This window comes from Lupinus angustifolius, chromosome LG20, assembly GCF_001865875.1.
Source record: "Lupinus angustifolius cultivar Tanjil chromosome LG20, LupAngTanjil_v1.0, whole genome shotgun sequence".
NCBI classification, from domain to species: Eukaryota; Viridiplantae; Streptophyta; class Magnoliopsida; order Fabales; family Fabaceae; genus Lupinus; species Lupinus angustifolius.
The window spans coordinates 1,624,322-1,646,598 of NC_032028.1; the positions used below are offsets into that span (position 1 = coordinate 1,624,322).

Below are 22,277 nucleotides of genomic sequence, written 5' to 3' on the forward strand. Positions count from 1 at the left end.
ACCACCACCACCACCACCACCGAGGTTCTCTATTCTTTACTCTCTCTCTCTCTCTCTCTTCGTAGATCTGTTTATATCATTCCGCGCTACTATGTTGTTTTACCAGAATTATATATTTTTATAATCAAATTTATTCATTGCTTGCAGCGTTATTCTATCACTGATAATTACTCTTTTGTAAGCAATTACTGAAATGTTCTTTTCTTTAATTTTAAAACAATGGAATTGATTGCAGCACTTTTTTGTTTTCTTTCCAAGTAATAGATAATAGATTTCAGCTTTGTTATGTGTTAAATGTGTTTCAAGAAAATTTGGGCAATTGGCTTTGCACAGTGAAAACAGTTTTCTTTCATGTGATTTCAATGAAATGTAAACAAAAGAAAGGAAAGGAAAAATTCATTCCTTTTATATTGTCGTCGATAAGATCTTGATAGTTTTTAGTCATATTGCACACACTTTTTAGTTTTCTTTGTACCTTCCCTAACAGTCGGAAGCTGAATCTGTTAGGGAAGGTACAAAAGTTTGTCGTACGTGTTCGTTCAATCCATTCTCTCATTTGGAGAAGTGTTTCTTGTTTTTTTTCTCACTATGGATTTTTGATATCTTCATTTGTTTCTTTAATTCTGTGAGTGGTCATTACCATCATTGTTGAATGAGTTCCTCATTATAGTTGTGACTATAAATTGTTTTGCTTCTTTTCTTTTTGGGATAGACTGGCTAGTAATAAGTATACCCTTAAGATTATAATCAACATAAAGGAAAACCGATCAACATTTGGCACCACCACACCACTAATATCTAAAGCTCGTTAAAAGAAGGCAAGTACAAGATTAAGTGTGTTGATACTAATCAATAGCATATTGAAAGTGACTATAGTCATAGAACTAGCTTAGACATCAAGACAAAAGTCTCCTAGTTGGGATCACTAAGACACTGAACAATTACATCCCTGGTGAGTGGAATAGTATAAAGATGCAGGGGGATGTTGTTCACTATGTAAAAAGACTTGTGTTAATGTGTTCTTTAGTATTTTTTTCAAACCACTTTGCTTTCTAGTGGTACAATTCACTATTTGCCTATTTGGTTTTTGAACTAATTCAAATCATTGCCTTTACTTCTATACATATGATATGATATTTTTGCTCTGTTGAGCTCATTTAACCATTTTCTAATGGCAGTCAGTACTAGCACTGGTATCATATGGCTTCGTTCAGAGCATTCTTGAACAGTCCGGTTGGTCCTAAAACAACTCACTTCTGGGGACCTGTTGCCAACTGGGGATTTGTAGCAGCTGTGAGTTTCAATCATATGACCATCTGTTTATATAGTTGAAGAAATCCAGCTAATTATATACTTGACTAGTTATTCGTAGTACTAATATGCCAAAATCTTTGATTAAAAGGGATTGGCTGACATGCAAAAACCTCCAGAAATGATCTCTGGCAACATGACAGGAGGTTCAATATCTCTGTTCCCTAAAAATGTTGGTTTTCATTTTTCTTGCAGTGTATGATCTGTGACTCATTGCATGCTTATTTTTAATGCTGCAGCGATGTGTGTCTATTCAGCATTGTTCATGAGATTTGCATGGATGGTAAAGCCACGCAACTATCTACTTCTTGCGTGCCATGTCTCGAATGAGGGTGTTCAACTCTATCAACTCTCCCGATGGGCCAAGGCACAGGGGTAAGTAGCTGAGCATGCGAGCAAAAAAAAAATACTCTGATTTTAGTCAGTTCTATTTGCCAGAACTCCATGTTATGATTATTTTTCATGTGTTATAATTGTTATTCACTTCTAAGATACTGTTGATGTACCAGCAAGGCGTTGGTCTAGTCGTGTAAGATCCTGCTAGATCCCCAGGATAATTAAAAAGGCAAGGGTTCGATTCTTGAGAGAACACTTGTTAGGAGGGGCAGCCATGTACCCCGACTTACCCATAGAGTGAGGGAATACCCTTGGTAGTACAAAAAATGATATTTTTGATGTGAATAGCCCTTTTTACTTGGTGTTTTATTATATTTTTAAATTCTGCTTGTCCTTCTCCTCCTTCCAATCTGTCCCTTCCCTTTGTTATGTGTGTATCTCATCTTGCACTTTTCTTTTATGCAATATTAGATGTTATTTTGACTCAATGAAGCCATGTATGTCAGTTTACTGTTATAAGTATTGTATATGCTGCAATTTCTTTGTAGGTATCTCTCAGAGAAGAAGGAAGAAGCCTCATCCTAATCCCAGTGACTCGATGCTAACATTTTCCTTAATGGGGGCTCCTTGAAAAGAATTGCCGTGGAACTTGCCAATTTATGAATAATTGATCCAAACTTGTGGAAAATGTATAAGATTGTTTATTATTTATTTGGATTTGAGATTGATTGAAACAAAAGTTTATGGAACATAAACAAACAGTTTGAGTTATATATATCTTATGTTGAAATTCAATTTAATCATAACGAATGGGGCATGCATGCCCCCCAACAACGAATGGAGCATGCATGCCCCCTAACTCAGGGCCTATGTTGTATGGCTAAGCAAAACATGTTATTTTCAACTTCAAGGTAATCCCTTTCCTGTTGTCCCTTGAGCAAAAGCAGCAGACCTTGGAAACAGAATGTGTTGGGTCTTGGGGGCTTACCAATCTTACTGTTCTTTAAGTCCTTATAGAGATATTAATAATTGTCCATCAATGAGATTCTGTTTACATCAAAATTTAACACATGACCTTGTGGGTTGATTCAAATTTCTTATTATTTTTTGGTACTAGAAGGGTATTTTATCACCTAATGGTAAGGAATTAATTATTTTTGGGTACGTAGATGTTCCTTTCAACAAGTATCGTTTATACGGATTGAATACTTAATTTGTCAGTTTTTGTGACGATCTAGCAAAACTTCACATAATTAGACGTGTTGTTGGGATGTTTGGAATATGTTATTATATGAAGTCCCACATTGCCTAGAATTAGAATAGGTAGAATATCAATGTTATATATTGAACTCAAATCCCTTGTTATAATGTGCACCAGATATAAGCACCAAATAGAAACACCCCATGGGCAGGTGGGCCCATGAGTGTGCTAGGGTTTGTAACCCTAATTCTCTAATAATATCTTGGTAGCCGCTCAGCGCTCTCGGGGACGTAAGCACACTTGGACCAACATGTGTTCTTATCATTTGGGTCAACGTTGTTAGTAATGTGTTTTTGTTGTTTTGTGTCACTCATTAATTTTTAAGTCAAATTTTGACCTTGCAAATAAAAGTTCTTCTAATGATATAATTCAGCAACTTATTGATTTGAGATTAAAATTTATGCACAGACAATGTAAAAAAGTTACATTGTGAGTATATTATCTACTATTAATTTGTAATACTTTTGTTTAAAAGTCAATAATAACTAACATATGAATAGTAAAATTTTGTTCACACTATAAAAATATTTATAATGTAAATGTATATATATTAAATTCAATTACTTTTATGTGTTTAAATCATGTAACTACCATTGGATATACATAAAAATAAAAAGGAAAGATATATGCAACTCACAGAGTTTTTTAATTATTAATGTATTATTTGTTATTTATTTTCAATTATCATTAAAAGTTCTACAAAAGAATGGTGGATGATAACACTAATTATGTATAAATTTTTATAATAAAAATAATATTTCATGTGTTTAAATAGTCTAATGTATATTTATTTATAAAAGCTTTATCCATATTAAATGTAATGAATAGTGAATAGTTTAAAAGTTTAGAAAAATTAAGAACTTCATACATATTATCAGTCAATCATCTATAATATAAATGAATGGTAAACAATATATTAATTATATATAAATCTTGAATGGATATTACATTCTTGAAAATTAATGAATACTTGCTAATAATAGTGTAAAGATTTATAAAATTTATACACGATGTTAATGAATACTTCCTAATGAATAGTGTATTACAATGTTTTGTTTTTTAATATTTCGGAAGAGAAAAAAGAAGAAGCAATTACAGGGTAAATCTTTGGCAGCCGCTCCTGATTTTTGTGGTCTGAGGCGAAGAGAGAGAGAGAATGGCGGAAGAGGGCGAAGCAGCCACCGCTACCGGCAGCGGCAGCGGCAGCGGCACAATAGAGAAAGAAAAAGTGATGAGTCCATGGGAGCAACACTCCGCTGTTATAAGTCTCCCGCGTTTTGACTACAACGCTCCCTCTTCTCTTCTCCGTCACTCCCACTCCGGTTTTCTCATCACTTGTACTATCAGTTATCTCTCCTCCTTCTCCTTTCTTCTTCTTCTTCTATTTTCACTTTCTTATATCAAAATGATTTTATTTTCAATTTCTTTCCAGAGCGGGAGAAAAGTGCTACCAAGGAAGCTATGTCTATTCTTCATAAGGTGCCCCTTTCTTTAATATCTATTCTGTTTTTGTTATCTGATTCACAATTCAAATATAAAGATAACCCCACATTTTATTAACTCCACACATTACAAGTTGTTTGAGAAATTGGAGTATATATTAGCACACACATACGCATACTTGCACATGCTCCTATTTTTACTTTTTCATGCAGTTTGTTGGGGACTTCAACACACCGAATTTTGACGATTCGAAGGACCCGAAAGAAAATAATACTACTAAGAGAAGGAGGACGTGCACAGAAGGAACTGGTGAGGAAACCAATTCTGCTACTGCTAACTCTGGAGATGGTACTGAGTTCATATACTTCATTTTTGTTGTTGTTTTGGAATATAGGATAGGGTTTTGGGTTAATGAACAGTCATGGAATCATGATGACAGGTAAAATTTTAAGTACTCATAAAGCAGAGGGAGTTACAACTGGAGTTCCTGGTCTTTCTCTTGTTAAGCTAACAAAAAGTGGATTGCTTCTCTTAACGTTTCCCAAGAACAAGTTGCCTAACACTGTTAATATTTTGTCCAATATAATTGGAGGTTTGGAATCTGGGAATGTGAATTTGCCACTGTAAGTAAATCAACTCATATTATTTGTTAAAAATGTTTTATTTATTGTTCTAGTATGCCAATATTGCTCAGTCTAGTCTTATTCTATCAACTTCTAACCCATCCACCCAAGTGCGTAAAGAGGAGATTCTTGAAAAGTGAAGCCAAGCCAAGATGTTGATCCAAGAGGAAACTTATTAATGACAAGTGATTAATCAACTCATACAACTTGTTGAGCCTTAACCAATTGTGTGAGCGATTCACCAGTTGTTCTTCAACATTTACCTCTAGGTCCCACCTTTTGGCTTTGCTTGATTTTTCTGGAATTCTCCAAAGCCCAACAAAGAATTCTTGCCATTGAGCTGTCTACTCTGTGTTTATACATTAAGAGTGAAAATGAGAAGAATAAGAAATACTACTTCAAGTTTCAGCTCAACCACCCTATGCAGTTCTTTCTTGCTTTTATAATTTATTGACGTTAGTTTTAATATACAGGTTTGGGGGGATATATAAATATTTTAGTGGATATATGCAGGTTTGCGGACATATAAGAAAGGGCAATTCTATATGCACCCGAAAAAAGTCTAGATACACCCAAACTATCAATAGTGCCCTTTTTACCAAACTCACACCCATCCTTTATATCAGTATACCACAAGAGTATCCTGATAAATCTTCTTATTTAATATGTTCACTTCTTCCTCTCTGCTCCCTCGGGTACTTGTAAAGTTGTAATGCTTTACATGCCCCCTTTTCCTGGTAATAAAAACTATGCTGAATCTTCCGTTACACATTTCTTGACTACTTGTATACCACTTTCATCTTTGCATACTCACTGTGCTCGTGTGGTTATGGAATTCTGTAACTTGCTTAGGGAGGTTGGGACTAATGATTCTTTCATACCTCTCTTGTTGAACTGCTTTTGGTTCTTTGTTGGAGACGTGTTCTGTTTCCTATACTATTACTGCTGCTACTCATAATGTTAAAGGGTTAATTTTGATTGAAGATATTTTCCTTTTTTTTCATGAGCTCGCTGATAGTTTGTTGAGGGACTTGGATTTGAGTATATAAAATCCGGATGTTGGTGCCATGGGGGACAATGTTGCGGATTTTGGGTGAGGGAGACTTTGGGTGGGTTTTTTGGGTTTGGATGTGGGAAATGGGAGGGTAATTTGGTGAGCTAAGTTAAAAAAAATTAAAGCTGGGTGTGTTTAGACTTTTTCACGGTGCAAATAGAGTTGCCCCAAAAAAAGATCCCTCTTCTCAGGGATTTAAGTACCTTACTTTTTTTGTTGCTAATAATGGACATATTTTCTGCCGCAGTTGGTGCCACCGCATTTTTCCTATCCAAGCTACCTGTGGTCTGAATGAAAAAGAACTACAAGAAGTGGTAACAACGCTTGTAAAAGAATTCATAGCTGATAAACAGGACAAACTTGAACGGCCTCTAAAGGTCCAACATAATATTACCTGAGTTGCAAAATTGCTGTTTTTCATTACCTGACAACTTATCTGTGCTTTTGGAACATGTCTGGTTTCATCTCTTAGACCTCATTGGCAATTTTCATACCTTAGACATAGGAACTCTCCTACCCCCAAAAGAGTCTAGCTTTTACAAGCAATTTTAAACTTCATGTTCGAAAATATCATGTCTGATGCTCGATAGTATTCTTATAGAACTTATGCGGAAAATTATAATTGACTTTGCAGTTTGCTGTTGGGTACAACCGAAGAGGGTTGGAAGACACAAAGTTTGTGAAAGAAAATTCAGATGCATTTAGTTTGCTGGACCGTAATAAATGCTTTGGCGTAGTAGCTTCTGCTGTCCATCATGTTGTGGAAGATTCAGTAGTTGATCTCAGGTCTCCAGAGGTAAAAATGATGCACTATTATTGTACTGCCTCAAACAAACTTCAGCTTTCGGTATTCACATTTATGCATATTCTTTGAGCATTGACACTGGTGTTGCTTGCAGCTCTCTGTTCTTGTTGAGTTTCTGCCCCTATCTGGAGTACCTAATGGTTCAATAATTGTTGCTGTCTCTGTCCTCCCCAAGAACCTTGTTACTACAAAGCCTCGACTCTGTATCAAGGCCCTGACATCCAATACTAAAGAAGCGTCTGTGGCTCAGAAGGACTAGTTGCTAGTGTTTTCATTTCGCATGCTTTTGGTAGAAACTGTTGCTTTGTCTGGTTGATTATCCTGGAAATCACTTCTGGTTTTTATATATGACCATGCAAATGGAAATTGAAGTAACTGAAGTCTAATCCCTCCTAAACCAGCATGTAATGTGAAACCACCTACCATAAATTATTCTGACTCTTTCTAACGAGCTGTAATCACTTTTGCTTCACAACACTCTTTATAATGCGGCCATCTTATTATTAAATGTGGTTTATGATGCTGAAATACGCTTTATGCAAATTGAATCTTGTTGTATTTATGGGTTTATGTCTTAGTAGATTTATTGGTTTCTGCTGCTTTATGGCGTGGCTTGCTTATATCTTTGCATTATTTTTAAGATATATTGATGAAACATGAAATAATTTGGAATAATATAAATTTTATAATACATGATGTATATATTCAGTTTGTTGATTTTGTGAAGGGAAAAGTGCACAAGCGTATACAGCCTTGTAAGTTAAGGGTGCACATATGTTGGCCCACACTTAGTGTCATTCCATGTGTCATGATTTTGTGATTGATCAGAAAATTACTTAAAAATTAAATTGTAACTTAAATATATTTTTTTTAACCAATCAATCATGGCACATGAAAGGCACATGAAGTGACACTACGTGTGAGCCAATAAATGTCCACCCGTAAGTTAAATAGTACTTGATATTTCATACAGCCATGTCAGCTAATGATTTTAACATGACCCTGGAGTGATTTTTACTTGGATTGAGTAATTTTCAGACAGTGAAGAGGAAGTTATTAACTAAATTTCCCATACAATGTTTCATGATAACAAGTGAAAAAAATAATATGGCATATATATTGGCGACCCTGGTTCAGGTTACAAACATGAGTTAGGATCCTATATCACTTTTATTATGATGAAATTATATTTGTCATTAAAAATAAAGGGAGAAACGTGCACTTGTCTCGAGATTCTTTGTTCTACAAACACATACTAATTACATGTTACATTTGACCAGTTTTGTAAGTTTAATTCCAAAAAGTTCGCTCTTAAAACAAAGTGTGAGAATGTTCTTGAGGGTCTTAGTAAATATTCAAAAAAAACTATGAGCTAGTAGTGACGAAGATCATGTACGTTATTAAAAGAGCATCAGTAAATGAAACAGTAATAAATCGATCTAAGGTTATATCTCCAATGAAACACTCACTCATAATGTTCACTTCATAATGTATGATTGGTTGTTTGAAACCATTGATCTAAAACCATCCATAAATTTCTCTCCTTACACCCATTAACACAGCTTAACCATTCTCTAAAAATCTAGGTAGCACTCAATTTAGATTTAAAAATTAATTTAAACTTAACTGAAGGAGTGGGAAAGTGGGTACCATTTGGAAACAAGAAAATTACCAAAATTGTAAAGTAATTAAGGGAATGAAGTAAAGCCTAAAATTGTTGATATTACAATGAGCATCAAATCAATTTCCACATAGGGCTAAAGACAAATCCAAATTAATCCTATGTTTGACACTTGAAATATTAGAGCAGTCCTTGTAGTTGGTGAACCAAGGCCATGATGAAATTGTCTCACTCATCTCACTTGTTGAAGAACCATTACTCCCTTGAGGGGAAGGATTTAGCAATGGGAGTGATAATAGCAACTCACATTTTCCTACATTTTCATCTTCTCCATGCTGTGAAGTGGTCTTGTTTTCATGTAATCTAGTAACCTGTCAAACCATATGGAAAAACATCAATAAGAAATAGTGTCATGCATGGTTTGTTAGTGTTTGCAAAAGTTATGGAACACAAGTAATAGCTCATTTGCCCATAGTCACACAAATCAAATACTATCATAATTTTGTCTAGAAATGTTGTAAAAAAACAATTTCTCATTATTAGGATACCCATCTTCTAAAGAAGAATAAATGTATCATAGGGCATATATAAACTTTCATTTGAAAAGTGTCATTTTCAATAAGTAGGCTGGACCACTGAATTTAAGAACTCAGAAAATAATGGAGTGTAAAAGATAGAAGCCATAATGATGACCCTTTTGGCTACAATGCAGCTCATGATGAATTTTTGAACAGTCACAAGCCACTGAAATACTTATGCTGTATAAGGGGGCCCAAAATATATAACCACTTCATAAGGCAATTAAATGCTACAAAAACAATCTATCTAAATCTTTAACTAAAACAAAAAATTAGATACTACACAACTTAACATTTTCTCATTTAACCAAGTTCTTTTCTAGTACAAGTGTGGTTTTCAAAGAACCAACTTTGTGAGAATAAGGTAACAAAAGAATAATTCAAAAGCAGGACATTTAATAACTAATGCTGCAAAAGATCTGAACATGTGAATAGGTTAAACAATTACGTTATTCTTACATTTAAGTTTTCACACTTTTCTTTTACATTTATTCTACTACTTTATTTATACCCTTTTTCTTTTGCATTCCCGGGCAAGTAAAAAGAAAAGAGATAAAAATAAGTGATTTTTTTTTACTTTTTTAAGGTGGAAGCTTGAGATTTTCTTAAAAATAAAAGGAGAAAGCACAAGCAGCAGCTGAAGAACCAACGGTTTCACATTTAACACAAAGAAAGTGATCCCAAAAGGTGTAAATATTTGACAGGCAAAATGTAAGATGTTCCTGAACAAAAGTGGAGTGTTTGGAACTTAACATTAACTATCTCACATGGCAGTGAAATAATAATATCCATAACACATTAGTACATAACCAATATGAATATCAGTATATTACACTCCATGCATTCACCCCAGCCAGCTTATAAAAAAAGCTAGTTAGGATAAATAAAAAGTACTAAAAGAGAGTAAAAGAGAAAAGTGATTGTGTTTTTAAGAGATGGCACCTGAAGGAAATTAGATTCTTGGTTTGGACATTCGAATGAAGTGAGGTTACTAAGATCTGGTAGCAGTGTGTGTAAATGTGGTTGCTGTTGTTGTGTCAGCAATCTTGAACCATCAACAGTACAGTAACCAGTCTCCTTTATTCCATTGTGCTCAGTTTTCTTCTCTCCAATATCATAAAAGCATTGGTAAGTATTTGGCACTACATCACAAAATCTTTGGCTGCATTGTAGGCTCTTTGAGATGCAACAACTCCTTGTGTCAATTCTAGGTCTGAGGATAGGTGAAGGAATCCAAATGATAAAGGAATTTCAAAAGAAACAAAAAAAGTTAAAGTTTGGTTCAGAACAAAAAAGCAAAAGATATCTCAGGCAAATATTTCAATCCTTTTTGTTTCTTTCACACATATTTACACTATACACCACCTTTTTTGACGTTTGAAAAGTATGAGATTATTAGCAAAAAATAAAATTTAGGGTTACCTTTTTGGGGAGTGATTACTGTAGCTGAAGAGGGAATCAGATTCTTTTGCAATGGCTTTTGAGCAAGTAGGGTTGTGAACCACAACATCATTTACTTCATCAACACAACCATCATAGTCCTCAAAAGATTGGTTTCTATGTTGGGTGAATGTCCTACCTGTAAAAGATAAACAAACACAAAAGCAAATGAGATTATTTAGTGAAAGCGATTTAAGAGTAGACACATATATAGTACAAATAGTATTAACAGCATTCTTTGATTTGAAAAGAAACATAAATAAGTTGTAAGTTTCATCAAAATGCCATTAGAAGAAGATTTAAAAGGACACTGGGTTCACATTCTTCCTACACTATTTTGGCATCAACTAAATGCAGAAAGGACTAATAAATGAGCATTGCTGTTGCAGATTTCCCAAACTTATGTATAAGTTTGAGCTCATAGGCTTTGTTTTTTTAACTCCAAATAAGCACCAAGAGAGGAAACAACTATAGAATGAATCAGCCTTCAATGCACAAAACATCTATTGCTCTCACGTACAACATGGATGACATATAAATAAATAAATAGGAATTCTATATATAAGCAGAAGCATAGGGTTGAAGAGAAATGGTCATCAAAGGAAAATAATGCTCCTTGTTCATGTGCTTTGATATAAAAGAATGTTTTAGTACCTTTTCTGCCCAAGTCACCTCTCATGCTTCTATACATCTGATTATGGAGGAAAACAATATAAACCAGATAAGAAAATTTCATCATCATGAAATTTTTAACTAGTAAAATTATACAATATTTGTGTTTATGTGACAAATGGAGAAAAATAAAAGTAAAGAGAACCTGAAGATGGCTCTTGACGTGTGAAATGGTGAGGCCTTTGACATCCATTAACTGAAGAACAAGCTTAGGAGTAGCTTCTGGAAAGAATTAAAAATAAAAACATGTTCGTAAAAACTGATTCAAAAATCAAAAGAATAAACTATTAGAAACACATATCTGAGAAAATGAGCATAGTAAACATACTGTGATGACCACCAAGGCTGTTAATGGCATGAACAAAGCAACGATGAAGGTCATGAGTCCACCTTAAACGAGGGACCTTTGACCTTATATACTGCCTCACTGCTCCTTCCCTTCCACAACTACCCATTTTCCCTTCTTTAACAAAACTCAAAAATATTAACTTTCTTCTTCCAACACCAAAAGGGTCCTCTCAAAAACTATTCTTGCACCCCAACCAATTATCCTCCACCCTATATATATAATGGAGAAAATTGATAGAGAAAAAGAGCACCTTTATGAAAACAAAAACCAGGTGGGGGAGCAAAAGAGAAAGAGAAAAGGAAAAGACGAAGAGGGTATTGTTAAGACTTAAGAGAAGCCTGCAAATTCCTTCTGTGACTTTTAAGAGTCACTGATAATACCCGATGGTGGGTGCTGTACCTTTGAGTTTTGTAAATGAGAATCAGAATAAAGGAAGAAAAAGAAACTAGTAATAGTTATAGTTATTACTAGCAGAGAAAATTTGAAAGTCCGAAAAGAGCAGAAAAGAAAAGGACTTTATCATGAGGAGGGTTCTCTGATATTGTATGCACACTACTGAGCTTCCACGAAATGATTACACCTACCTCTTTATCTAATCTATGTCACTTTCACATTTGTTTCTCTTTCTCTCTCTAGACAATAGAAACTATGATAGATTTACCCTTGTATCACTGTAGAAAGACGTTTTTATCCTTTGTGTGATGGCACAAGTTTGATAACCTGTGACCCAAGCAACATGCTGTGATTTATGCCTTTGAGCATGCATGGGAAGTCGCATAAAGGAATATTGAACTTTTCCAATGTATTGAAGGATAACTATGGATATCTAGCTATAATTCATAGTTGAAAACCTAGCTGAAGTTCTATAAACTCCTTTGATAAATTATCTAATTAAATTGGATCGGTTGATAAAATTTGTTGAGTAGTTATCTATGTGAAATGGAATAAACTCATACTTTATAAACTCATAAATTATCTTATTTACTTTATCAAAATCAACCTTATAAACTCAAAATACACTCATACATCAAATTAACATTAGCTTATATTTATAAAATAGATAAGTTTATAGTCTCACTCACAAAAATACTAAGATACAAACATTTGCTAATTAAAAAAATTATATACTACCTTGTAATATCCACTCTCTTCCCCACAAATTTTAAAAAAATAATACAGCAATTGTCAATCTTAATCATATTATTCTGGCTCTGTCTTATAAGTCCCAATAAAATACTGGGTAATATACTAATACGAAAGAAATAAGAAATACCCACTCAACATAAAAATGAGTATGAAACTGAAATGTAATATACTTTATTGTTCCTAAATGAACATACTTCAAAAAACATTATTTACTAAAAAAAACTAGATAAAATTATTCTTTAACAAATAAAAATAAAGAATGACGAGGAATATTATCTGATAAAAAATGATGAGGAATATTATATCACATCTGTACGGCAGAAAAGAGTAAAAAGAAATATGAAAATGCCTTATAATTCCTGACTAGACATTTCAGTTAAAGTCGTAGAGAATACCTTTCTTGTCAATTGGAAAATTATGGGGCAAGTCAAACACACATGCAAATTTGATAGGATTTAGCATTTTATTTTTACCCACTCAATTTATAATCAAGACATTTACACACACAATACAAAATTATAATCCTTTTCTAGAATGTTTATATTTTTTTTCTGAAAACTTGTGTATAGTTAATTTGTTAATCAAGTCATGATATAAAAAATGGAAGTATAATTATTCAATAAAAATATAACTGGGGAAACTTGAATATACCTTAAAATATAAAGCTACACAAGTTTGAAACAAAACTGCCTAAAACTATAAAAGATAAAGAGTTAATGGAGTATAAACCAAAAATATAAACAAAAAAGTCAAATGGAAAAATAATAATTGAAACCAAACTACAAACTAATACACATTTAGTTTACTTGATTTACAGGAATATATTAACCACGATCATTAGGTAGAGTTTAAAAAGGTTTACATAGTAACTTTGGATTGAAAAGGAAAATTGATAAATTTATTACTTCTACACGTATAAGGCTTAGGGGAGCATATCTGCTGTCCTACAAGTTGTGTCACTAGTCTGTCATTGGTTGAAAAAATCTATTGAAGTTAAAAAATTAATAGTTAATTATTTTCTAAACCAATCACAATTGATGGTACATGCAGTAGCACAACTTATGGGACAACAGATGTGTAGCCGAGGCTTAATTTCTCAATGTATACTTACTCTAAGATAAAACATAATCCTAATCCAGTTTATAGTTTTTTAAACTCTATTAGAAATGAGGATAGAGATCCAGAACTTGAAAATGATGTATTAAAAAATCATTAATTTTTTTAAATTCTTTATCATGTGTTTGACGATTGAGTTTAAGAGGAAAAAAAGTTGAATTTAGAACTATGTAAGGAAAGTGATTCCTACCAAACATGGTTTGATGGGTTTGAAGTTGACAGCAATAAATATAATCCCTCGAAGTTAACCCGTTAAAATCAACGGCTGGGATCGTTGGAAGGATCTCTACGTCAACGTGATAAATTCGTATGTGGAATTTCAACTCTGAACTATTGTCTATCTACCACTACCTATCAATAGCTGGGATGTGCCATCAAAATCAATCAATCAACTTTAATTCTTTATATTTCTTATATATAATCATAGTATATCATTACTATGCTGCACTATGCATTATTCATATTTAATCATCATTAACTCTTAAAAAATAATATAAATGGATGATGAATTTTATATATAAATCTCTATACTATCAATATATATATATTATATTTTATTATCTCTATATCACCTATCATTTATAAATCTTTACATAACATTATATAGATATTGCACCAACCACAATATATAATTAACCAGACCATTTTATTTGACAGTATCGTACACATATTTGATTCACATTAAACAAAATGGTAAAGTGAGGTAATGAGAAGGAATTGTTGTAAAAGTTGACAGAAAGTGCAGAGTTGTGTGTATTAATAATAATAATAATAAGTAATGGAAAGGGCAAAAGGAATAGAGAGAAGAAGGGTCAGCTTAATTCTCTCTCTTACCCACTTATTGTGTGTCAGTGTAATAATGATGGACTTGTTTGATGGTAAACAAGCAAGAATGCTGCTGGAAATTCCTGCACAAAGGAATGATGGGTAATAAAACACTCCAAACCCATTTATTTTAATACCACATCACTATCATCAAAGCACTATAATTCTCTCACATCATATTATACACCCCAGAGTAGTAATGTAAGATTCTATTAAATTCTCAACGAATATTGAGAGTTTAATTCTCAAGAGTGACGTATATTAAGAGAGACAGTGATAAAATCTGAAAAAGATTAATTTCTTAACAAAAATGTAAAAAATACTTTTGGTAGTAATAAAAAACATAATATCATACAATATTTGGTACAAATAAAAATACACCATATCAATTTAAAAATTTAAATCATCATTATTTTTGTTTTATATCACTAATGTAAAATAATGTAAGATAAAATTTAGGACTAAGGTATATCTATTATATGTATTCCACATCTTACATTTTTTAATATATAAACTCATACATAATATAGTGAATGATTTATGACCATATAATTTTGTTAGATTGTATGATTCATGTTAAATTCTTTTTCTTATTTGCTTATTTACCTATTTACTTGTAAGGTATTAATTATAAGGTGGGGTAAAAATAGTGAAGAGTGAAGGCTAAAAGGAGAGAGAGGAGAGTGGTGAGGGCCGGTGAGTTGGGCGTGTGCAGGCAAAGGGCAATGTGTCTTGGCAGATGTGCTCACATTCTCTTACCTCTTTCCTCCTTTCTCCCCTATAATTAATTTAATATTTATCCTTCATTTATCAAATATTCTATACTTTTTATTATATAATTTAATTTTAAAAAACTATACAAGTTTGATTATATCCTGTATTTTATGAAATCATATTTTAATTCAACTCTTGATATCGCATGATTTGTTTTAGACTGAAATATGTATGTATTGACATTGACAAGATAAAGAATTATATAAAGTCAGTGTATCATCATTCATTTACATTTCTTTTATTTAAATTCAATAATAATTAACAATGAATGATATATAATATAATAACAGTGTAAAAATTGTTACAATGTCATTATGCATCATTTTCTCTTTATTTTATACATATATGAAAATATATTTTCCCTTTTTACCTGCATTTTGAAAGGTACCCATATTCTTTAAGTTAAAAAATGTATTATTATATATACATACTTCAATAAATAAAATTTAATATATTTTATTAATAAATGTATTTCTAAATAAATAATAATTCTGAAGTTGTCACGTTTAAGTTTTTAGTTTTTAGTTTTACGGTTTCCAACCATTTTGAAGACTAGAGTGACAATTCAGACACCTTGGGCAAAAATGGAACTACTCTATTGTGGCAAAAAAATAGTCCAATCATAGTGGTTAATCAAGTTCACTACACATCATGTTTTCTAAATCAGTTTTAATGGCATATAAATTTGTATATTGAATATTTTCTTTCATGTATTTAAGTAATATGTTTTATAAATGATTATTGACGTATATTTTAACGAACAATTACATTTTACTATGTTTTTATTTCTCTTTTACCATGTGCTAAAGTTGAGTAGATAAGTTTTAACATATAGTTTTTTACAGCACCCGTAGATACAAAATATGAGGACTGCCTTGGGCATACCTTTCTTTGATTACACGTTAACACCAATTGTGGAGAGTTGGATTTGAAACCCACCACTCAAAATGTCAAAGTTCATAAAAGTCTCTCCATATCAGATGATGATGTTCACATCTGCTGTATCATAAAATGTGTTACTCCATGTGACACTCTTTATGATTAGTTGTAAAAATACATTTAAATTAAAAAATAATGATTAAATATTGTTATGATCAACCATAAATAATGACACACGAAGTAACACACTTTTATAGAACAACATATGTTCACCCAACTGGAAAGTGCTACTCATTAGAAAGAACAAAAACATAACACAACAAATTCAAACTTTTTAAACCTAATTCTATGAATGCATTGAGAATGTAAAGTCAAAGAGGTGGGCTCCATTCTTCAATCATTGTACATTCCCTCCACACGTGAGAAGCAACGCCTTCAAAGTCCTAATATTTTATTCACCTCTATAACTCTTTTTTATTTTCATGTATATTCCATTCCTGTCATTGTGGCTACCTATACGAGTGACAAGTAAACTAATATAATAACGGCATAATCTCACTTTCTTTTAATTCATAACATATCAAAATTACGCAAGTTAAATGCATAAGACCTACTCAAGTAAAGTACTCCGAGCACTGATTAAAGTAAATATACAAGTTCAAATGTTTTTGAGTTCTTATTTAAGCCTCTGCCTGCTGGATATATTTATGCGGTGTTTTATGTCTTACATGTCTAATTCGAGAAAAACGAATGAAACACACCAATCTAGATTACAAGCTAATCTAAGTTTGTTGATCAATTTAGAATGCTTTTAATGGCACAGTCTTAACCCAGACACATTGGGCCTACCTACCTTGCAGAAGTGGTTTATCGTAAAAATTATGAACTATTGTATTACTCTGACTCATTTGGATTTCAATATTCAGGTAATGTGATCAAAATAGAAACTATATCAGATGAGTTGAGCTACAAAAATTTTTGCTGCTTCGGCAACTGCGCACATGGCTATATCGACAGATTAAGTGACCCAACGAGTTACAGATAGGCACAATCGAAACTCCATGTTATATACAAAAGGAACTTTGTTTTTGTCCCTATCACCCTATGCATCAAAAAATTTCTGGATCAAACCTCCTTCGTTCGGTGATTACTCTGGCTGGAACCATTTTCCACCCTCTTGGAAATTTGCGTTCCAAAATCCAATTTGGATCTCGCTTAACATTAGGCCACTAACTCTAATCACCTTGCTACATATATAAGTTGATAACTCATCTATACAACTTAAAAAATATACTTGAGCTAAATCTTGATTGCAAAGACAAGGAAATCAAATCCTATATACTTTGCCATATTGGGTGATCAGAAATTATTTTATCTTTCTAGTTAACAACCTCAACAGTAGCCTTGCATGCAAAAGTAAAGCCCAAGCCTAATAAGTGATTAGGAAAGGGAACCAAAGCATGTGAAACCAATCAGTTAACAAATCCCTTTATCAAATGTTAACAGCAAATTTTATTTCTTCAACCAGAAACATGGCTCCATAACGGGAAAATAGCGAGAAATAAAGAATAATCAGACTACATGGTCTCTGGACAAACATTCCAACTAATTCTGATTCCATATAATAGAAAAACATGAAAGAACATCTGATCCAGGCAAAGGTTCCTGCCAAAAGTTGAACGGACGTCAAATATTACATAAAAGCCATTAGAAAGGGCAAGAACTCAAACACAAGTTGAAAGGGAGGAGTGCAAAAGAGGCAATAAGTTCAGAAGAACCCACAAAAGAACACCACGGGGTAAATGAAACTTACAAAGCAAGATTTTATAGCTTATAGCCTTATACTAACTGTTACACTTGTGGGAAATAAAAAAATGTCTCCTTTTAAAAAAGTCAAGTGGAAGCACATTAGCTAGATATCACTTCTCAGCCTGAAGAAAAAGCGCTGTACAGAAGTACAGAGTTGACAGCCATTTACAGCTTGCTTAATTGTCCACTGCCATTTACAGCTTCAAAAACTAAAAGTTGTTTAAAAGCCTCTATCATTGAAATGTTATACACTATAGCCTCATTCATATCAGTCAACCAAACATTAAAACAAAGCTTCATACTGTATCACAGGTTTTTTTTTACAGGCAAATATTTTTTTTAAGTGTTGAGGAGTGAGCGCACTTCAAGAGGTTTTGAACCCGAGTACACACACTTCAAGCCCTACGATTTAACCAGCTGAACTGACTCTAGGGGGCATACTGTATCAGGAAAGTATTAGAGTCACCACTCAGCATGCTACAGAAGTCTTAGGCTCAAGTAAAACTGTTAGTTTGTTACAAAATCAGCTGGTACAGCTGGCTTACATCTTTATAAATAGAGATTCTTCTATTGTAAATCAAGTGATCATAATAGGAAAGTCTAGGGGTTTCGTTTACTCACCTCTCCCCTCTCTTCCCACTTCAGTTTCTGTTTCTTATATGGTGTCACGTCTATAATGACAACCACCACCGATTCTGGTTCTCTTCCGCCTACTACGGCTGTTCCGGTCTGCTCATCTCCCCCACCACTCACCCTGCTGCTCATCTCAAGTAAAATGCTTGAATCCAGCATTTTTGAATCGGGAGGAACGGGATCAAATGATCCTCTCTTGGCTTCTCAACTTACTCTGAGGAATTGCAACCTACCGTTGTTGGATGCAAGCATTCATGACAGTTATGGCGTGAAGTGCATGAACAATGTCATGTTCAAAAGAAAACACAGTTGCCAACTTCATTCACAACCTCGATCGACTGTGAAGGGATCTAGCACCATTTCTGAGTATTTCAGGCACGTCAAGGTTGTGGTTAACTCTCTTATCTCCATAGCTTCTCTGATTACACATGCTGAACACATTGATTTCATTTTGGATGGACTCTCTGATGATACAAGTGCTTAAGAAAACAAGGAAAAACTATCATTTCTAAGGATGTTTTGTTCAATGAGTATAGCTTTCCTTATATGCCTCCACTCTTGGATCTAATTCCTCTCATCTTAGTTTTTGTCTCCTGTCGGTGCTCAAAGTTCTGCTCACTCTCCTGAACACACTCTTCTAATTATCTTTCATAATCCTACCTCTTCTAATTCCTCTTTTATACTTCAATCTTCTACTTCAGTCCAATTTTCAAATCCTTCTTCTCCCTCTGACGTTCATTAGTTCATTGGCTTATAAACTTCAGACAAAAATACAGATTCCAAGGCCACATTACTGTAAAAGTATAGGCTTACAAACTTGCCAGTCAAATCAAGAATTTATTAATTTTATCAAGTATTTACTTAAACTCGTGAGTTTACCAAAAGGAGAGTTTGAATGCAAGTTAACTCATTTTTGTGACATGATCCTAATCTTGTGTTAACTCCAGAGTTCGACAACCATGCAACAGGAATCTCCCCTAGTCTTTACCGGGAGCGTCCCCATTTGTACCTTAAGCCAAATAGGACATTACTAGTGGCAAAAATTAATAAATGGGATAAGGTTAACATTACAAGCTCAAACTGTTCCTGCCTCATTTGATCATAAATCAGCAAAAGACATACACAAGCTACCCAACAGGGATTATTCCAGAATAGACCAGCTCCTACTGCAGATCGATTAGCCCTAATAGAGAAATAGCACCACTCTCCCTCCCCTAATTTCCGTGTAAAACCAAGGGAAGATAACTGGTTACTTATCCTTCAAAATTCACATGGTACAAGAACATAAACAAACCCCAAGTTGATGGATAAGAAAAACAAACACCTCAACCGAGGTGGATCAAATTATGAAAAAATCACATAACCATAACCAATCCAAATGACAAGTTACTAATAAACAGATCAATCATCAAGAGAACACAAACAATTCATGCTCAAATAGAAATATACGATCAAAATTGGAATGAACCCTACCTTAGGCATTGGCGGTTTTGGGGATGAGGGGAATAGCAGCACCTTGAGGCTGGGAATGTTTCAAGTTGGCTTGTTCCTCGCGGATCTTCTTCATCTGAAGCATTCGCTCCATGACGAGTTCGTATTCGCATTTCTCGTAAGAGTGACGTTCGTTTTCGCATTTCCAAGGAAGATAGAATTCAGATTGTCTGCATTTATTGAGAGGTATAAGCAAATGTGCGCATTGATCTCTATACGCTAATGGAACCCTAGCTTCAACCATCTCCTCCTGCGTCGCTATCATCTTCTTCGATGAACCCTCCACCTCCATTTCTCTCTCTCTCTTCTATTTACCAAATTCTCACAATTGTGTTCAAGTTACTACTAGTTAGGGTTAAATTCCAAGGTCATCAAAACTTATGTACTTAGGTATTTATTAATGAGTTTAAAATATATACACAGATAAGTATAAAGTTTTTATACTGATTTGTGTTAATGTATTTGACAATCATTTATGATTAACAAATCAACATGAATGATTATTAACAGTATAAAAATCTCTTATACACAGTCAATGTATAGATATTAAATCTTTCATTTTATATTATATTATTTACCATTCATTTTTAATTATTATTATACTTAAATAAAAATAATACAAATAAATAATAATTGATGTATGAATATTTATATTTTTAATACACGAAAAATATATTCAATATTTAATCATCATTTGCTATTCTCATTTTTCAGTATGACTTTATTTATAAATCATAGATGATATAGTAAGAAGTATTTTTTATTTTCTTCTTCTTAATTTTGATGAAATCAAAATATTTATGGATTGTGTGTTTACCAAGGAACCTCCATTTTATCTTATATGACTATTAGTTTGTGTTATTAATATTAGTTATGATGAGAATATTAATATAATGATTGATTATTTTGCTAATTAAATTGTAAATTATATATTTTATAATATAATATTATTATCTATAACATATAATTTAATTGTTAAAATAATTCAATAATTAATTATATTATAAATAATTATCGTTTAGTTTAAATTTTAAAAGTGTTATTTTAAAGATATATGATTTTTTATCATGCACAAACTAGTTTTGACCAGTATGAACAATTTTAGTCGGTGTAAATGTCATTTGCATGAATATGAGGGTGATTTATCAGTTGAGCTAGTTAATAGAATACAATATTTATAATCATACTATTAATCTCTTATTTTTTGTGTTTCATATTTTTTTTATATTTATAAAATTATTAAATAATATAAATTTTTATATAATTCATCTCCAAAATAAGTTCATTTTTCTGGGAGAGAAAATAAGTTCATTTAATATCCCAGACTACATTTAAAATAAGGAGAGAAATAAAAGATTTTATTTCACAGAACATTATAAGACATGGAAGAGAATGAAACATTTTATTTCACAGAAACTAAGTTACATGCATATATTTAATTGGTAAATGACTTTATTTGCTACATCATAAATTTATTACATCGTATTTTAGTTGTAATGGAATGAGATAAATCTATGCACTAATAGTGTAAAGTTTTTTAGTACATTATTTACATTGATTTGTATTACTTTTGTTTGAAAGTCATTGATAATTAACAAATCAATGGTGAATAATTAACTTTACAATGTAAAAAATATTTACACTATCAATATATATATATTAAATCTTTCCATTATATCCCCTCTAAGACTCCAAAGATACCCAAAACTTGAATATATTTAGTAGTAAAGAAAATAAGTTTGTCTATCAATCTAATCATGGACCAGATTCTTCACACATTTCAAAATTTAACAGCAACCAAAAAATAGTTACATATAATTATCTTCTCAACAAACAAATGTTACTCACAAAAATCAAATATTATCTTTTTTTAGTTTATCTGGAATCTATAGATCTTGGAAAAGTTACATTTCTAGTATAGTTTGACTGCCTTATTACCACTCTGGTATAACTTTTTAAAATATTACAGAACTAGTATATTTTTTATTAAAATGGTACACGATTCCTGGGAAATAGTTTCTGCCCCACCAAAATCGTGTATGGGGTACACGAGATTTATTTTCTCTCTCCAAATCTCGTGCACCCCATGCCAGAGTCCCCTTCCAATTTTT

At 32.6% G+C, this 22,277-nt stretch overlaps 4 protein-coding genes across 11 annotated transcripts in view; 2 read left to right on the forward strand and 2 right to left on the reverse strand.

Annotated features, from left to right (window-relative positions):
- LOC109336173 (mitochondrial pyruvate carrier 1) overlaps positions 1–2,423 on the forward strand; it is a 2,601-nt gene extending 178 nt beyond the window's left edge. For 2 of the 7 annotated variants that reach the window (XM_019572601.1, XM_019572600.1), the window contains exons 2-6: positions 1,180–1,293; positions 1,403–1,457; positions 1,551–1,686; positions 2,196–2,225; positions 2,257–2,423. In XM_019572601.1, the coding sequence (XP_019428146.1) occupies positions 1,201–1,293; positions 1,403–1,457; positions 1,551–1,686; positions 2,196–2,225; positions 2,257–2,278 (336 nt within the window). In that variant the 5' untranslated portion in view covers positions 1,180–1,200 and the 3' untranslated portion in view covers positions 2,279–2,423. Of the gene's footprint in view, positions 25–1,177; positions 1,294–1,402; positions 1,458–1,550; positions 1,687–2,195 lie in introns of all 7 variants that reach the window. The other 5 variants (XM_019572598.1, XM_019572597.1, XM_019572602.1 and 2 more) reach the window with 5 other exon arrangements.
- LOC109336353 lies at positions 4,008–7,437 on the forward strand. The gene is made up of 7 exons (XM_019572894.1): positions 4,008–4,254; positions 4,341–4,387; positions 4,564–4,699; positions 4,791–4,974; positions 6,276–6,405; positions 6,663–6,824; positions 6,928–7,437. Exons 1-7 carry the CDS (start codon positions 4,065–4,067, stop codon positions 7,090–7,092), a joined length of 1,014 nt encoding a protein of 337 aa, XP_019428439.1. The 5' UTR covers positions 4,008–4,064; the 3' UTR covers positions 7,093–7,437.
- LOC109336354 lies at positions 8,338–11,950 on the reverse strand. 2 transcript variants are annotated; one of them, XM_019572895.1, is made up of 6 exons: positions 11,473–11,950; positions 11,290–11,366; positions 11,127–11,163; positions 10,455–10,611; positions 9,975–10,245; positions 8,338–8,825 (listed from the first exon to the last, which is right to left on the reverse strand). In XM_019572895.1, exons 1-6 carry the CDS (start codon positions 11,597–11,599, stop codon positions 8,574–8,576), a joined length of 921 nt encoding a protein of 306 aa, XP_019428440.1. In that variant the 5' UTR covers positions 11,600–11,950; the 3' UTR covers positions 8,338–8,573. The 2 variants fall into 2 exon arrangements, with proteins under 2 accessions (XP_019428440.1, XP_019428441.1); XM_019572896.1 differs by having other exon boundaries at positions 11,535–11,610.
- On the reverse strand, positions 20,150–20,458 carry LOC109335389 (NADH dehydrogenase [ubiquinone] 1 beta subcomplex subunit 7-like). The gene has a single exon (XM_019571525.1). It carries the CDS (start codon positions 20,456–20,458, stop codon positions 20,150–20,152), a length of 309 nt encoding a protein of 102 aa, XP_019427070.1.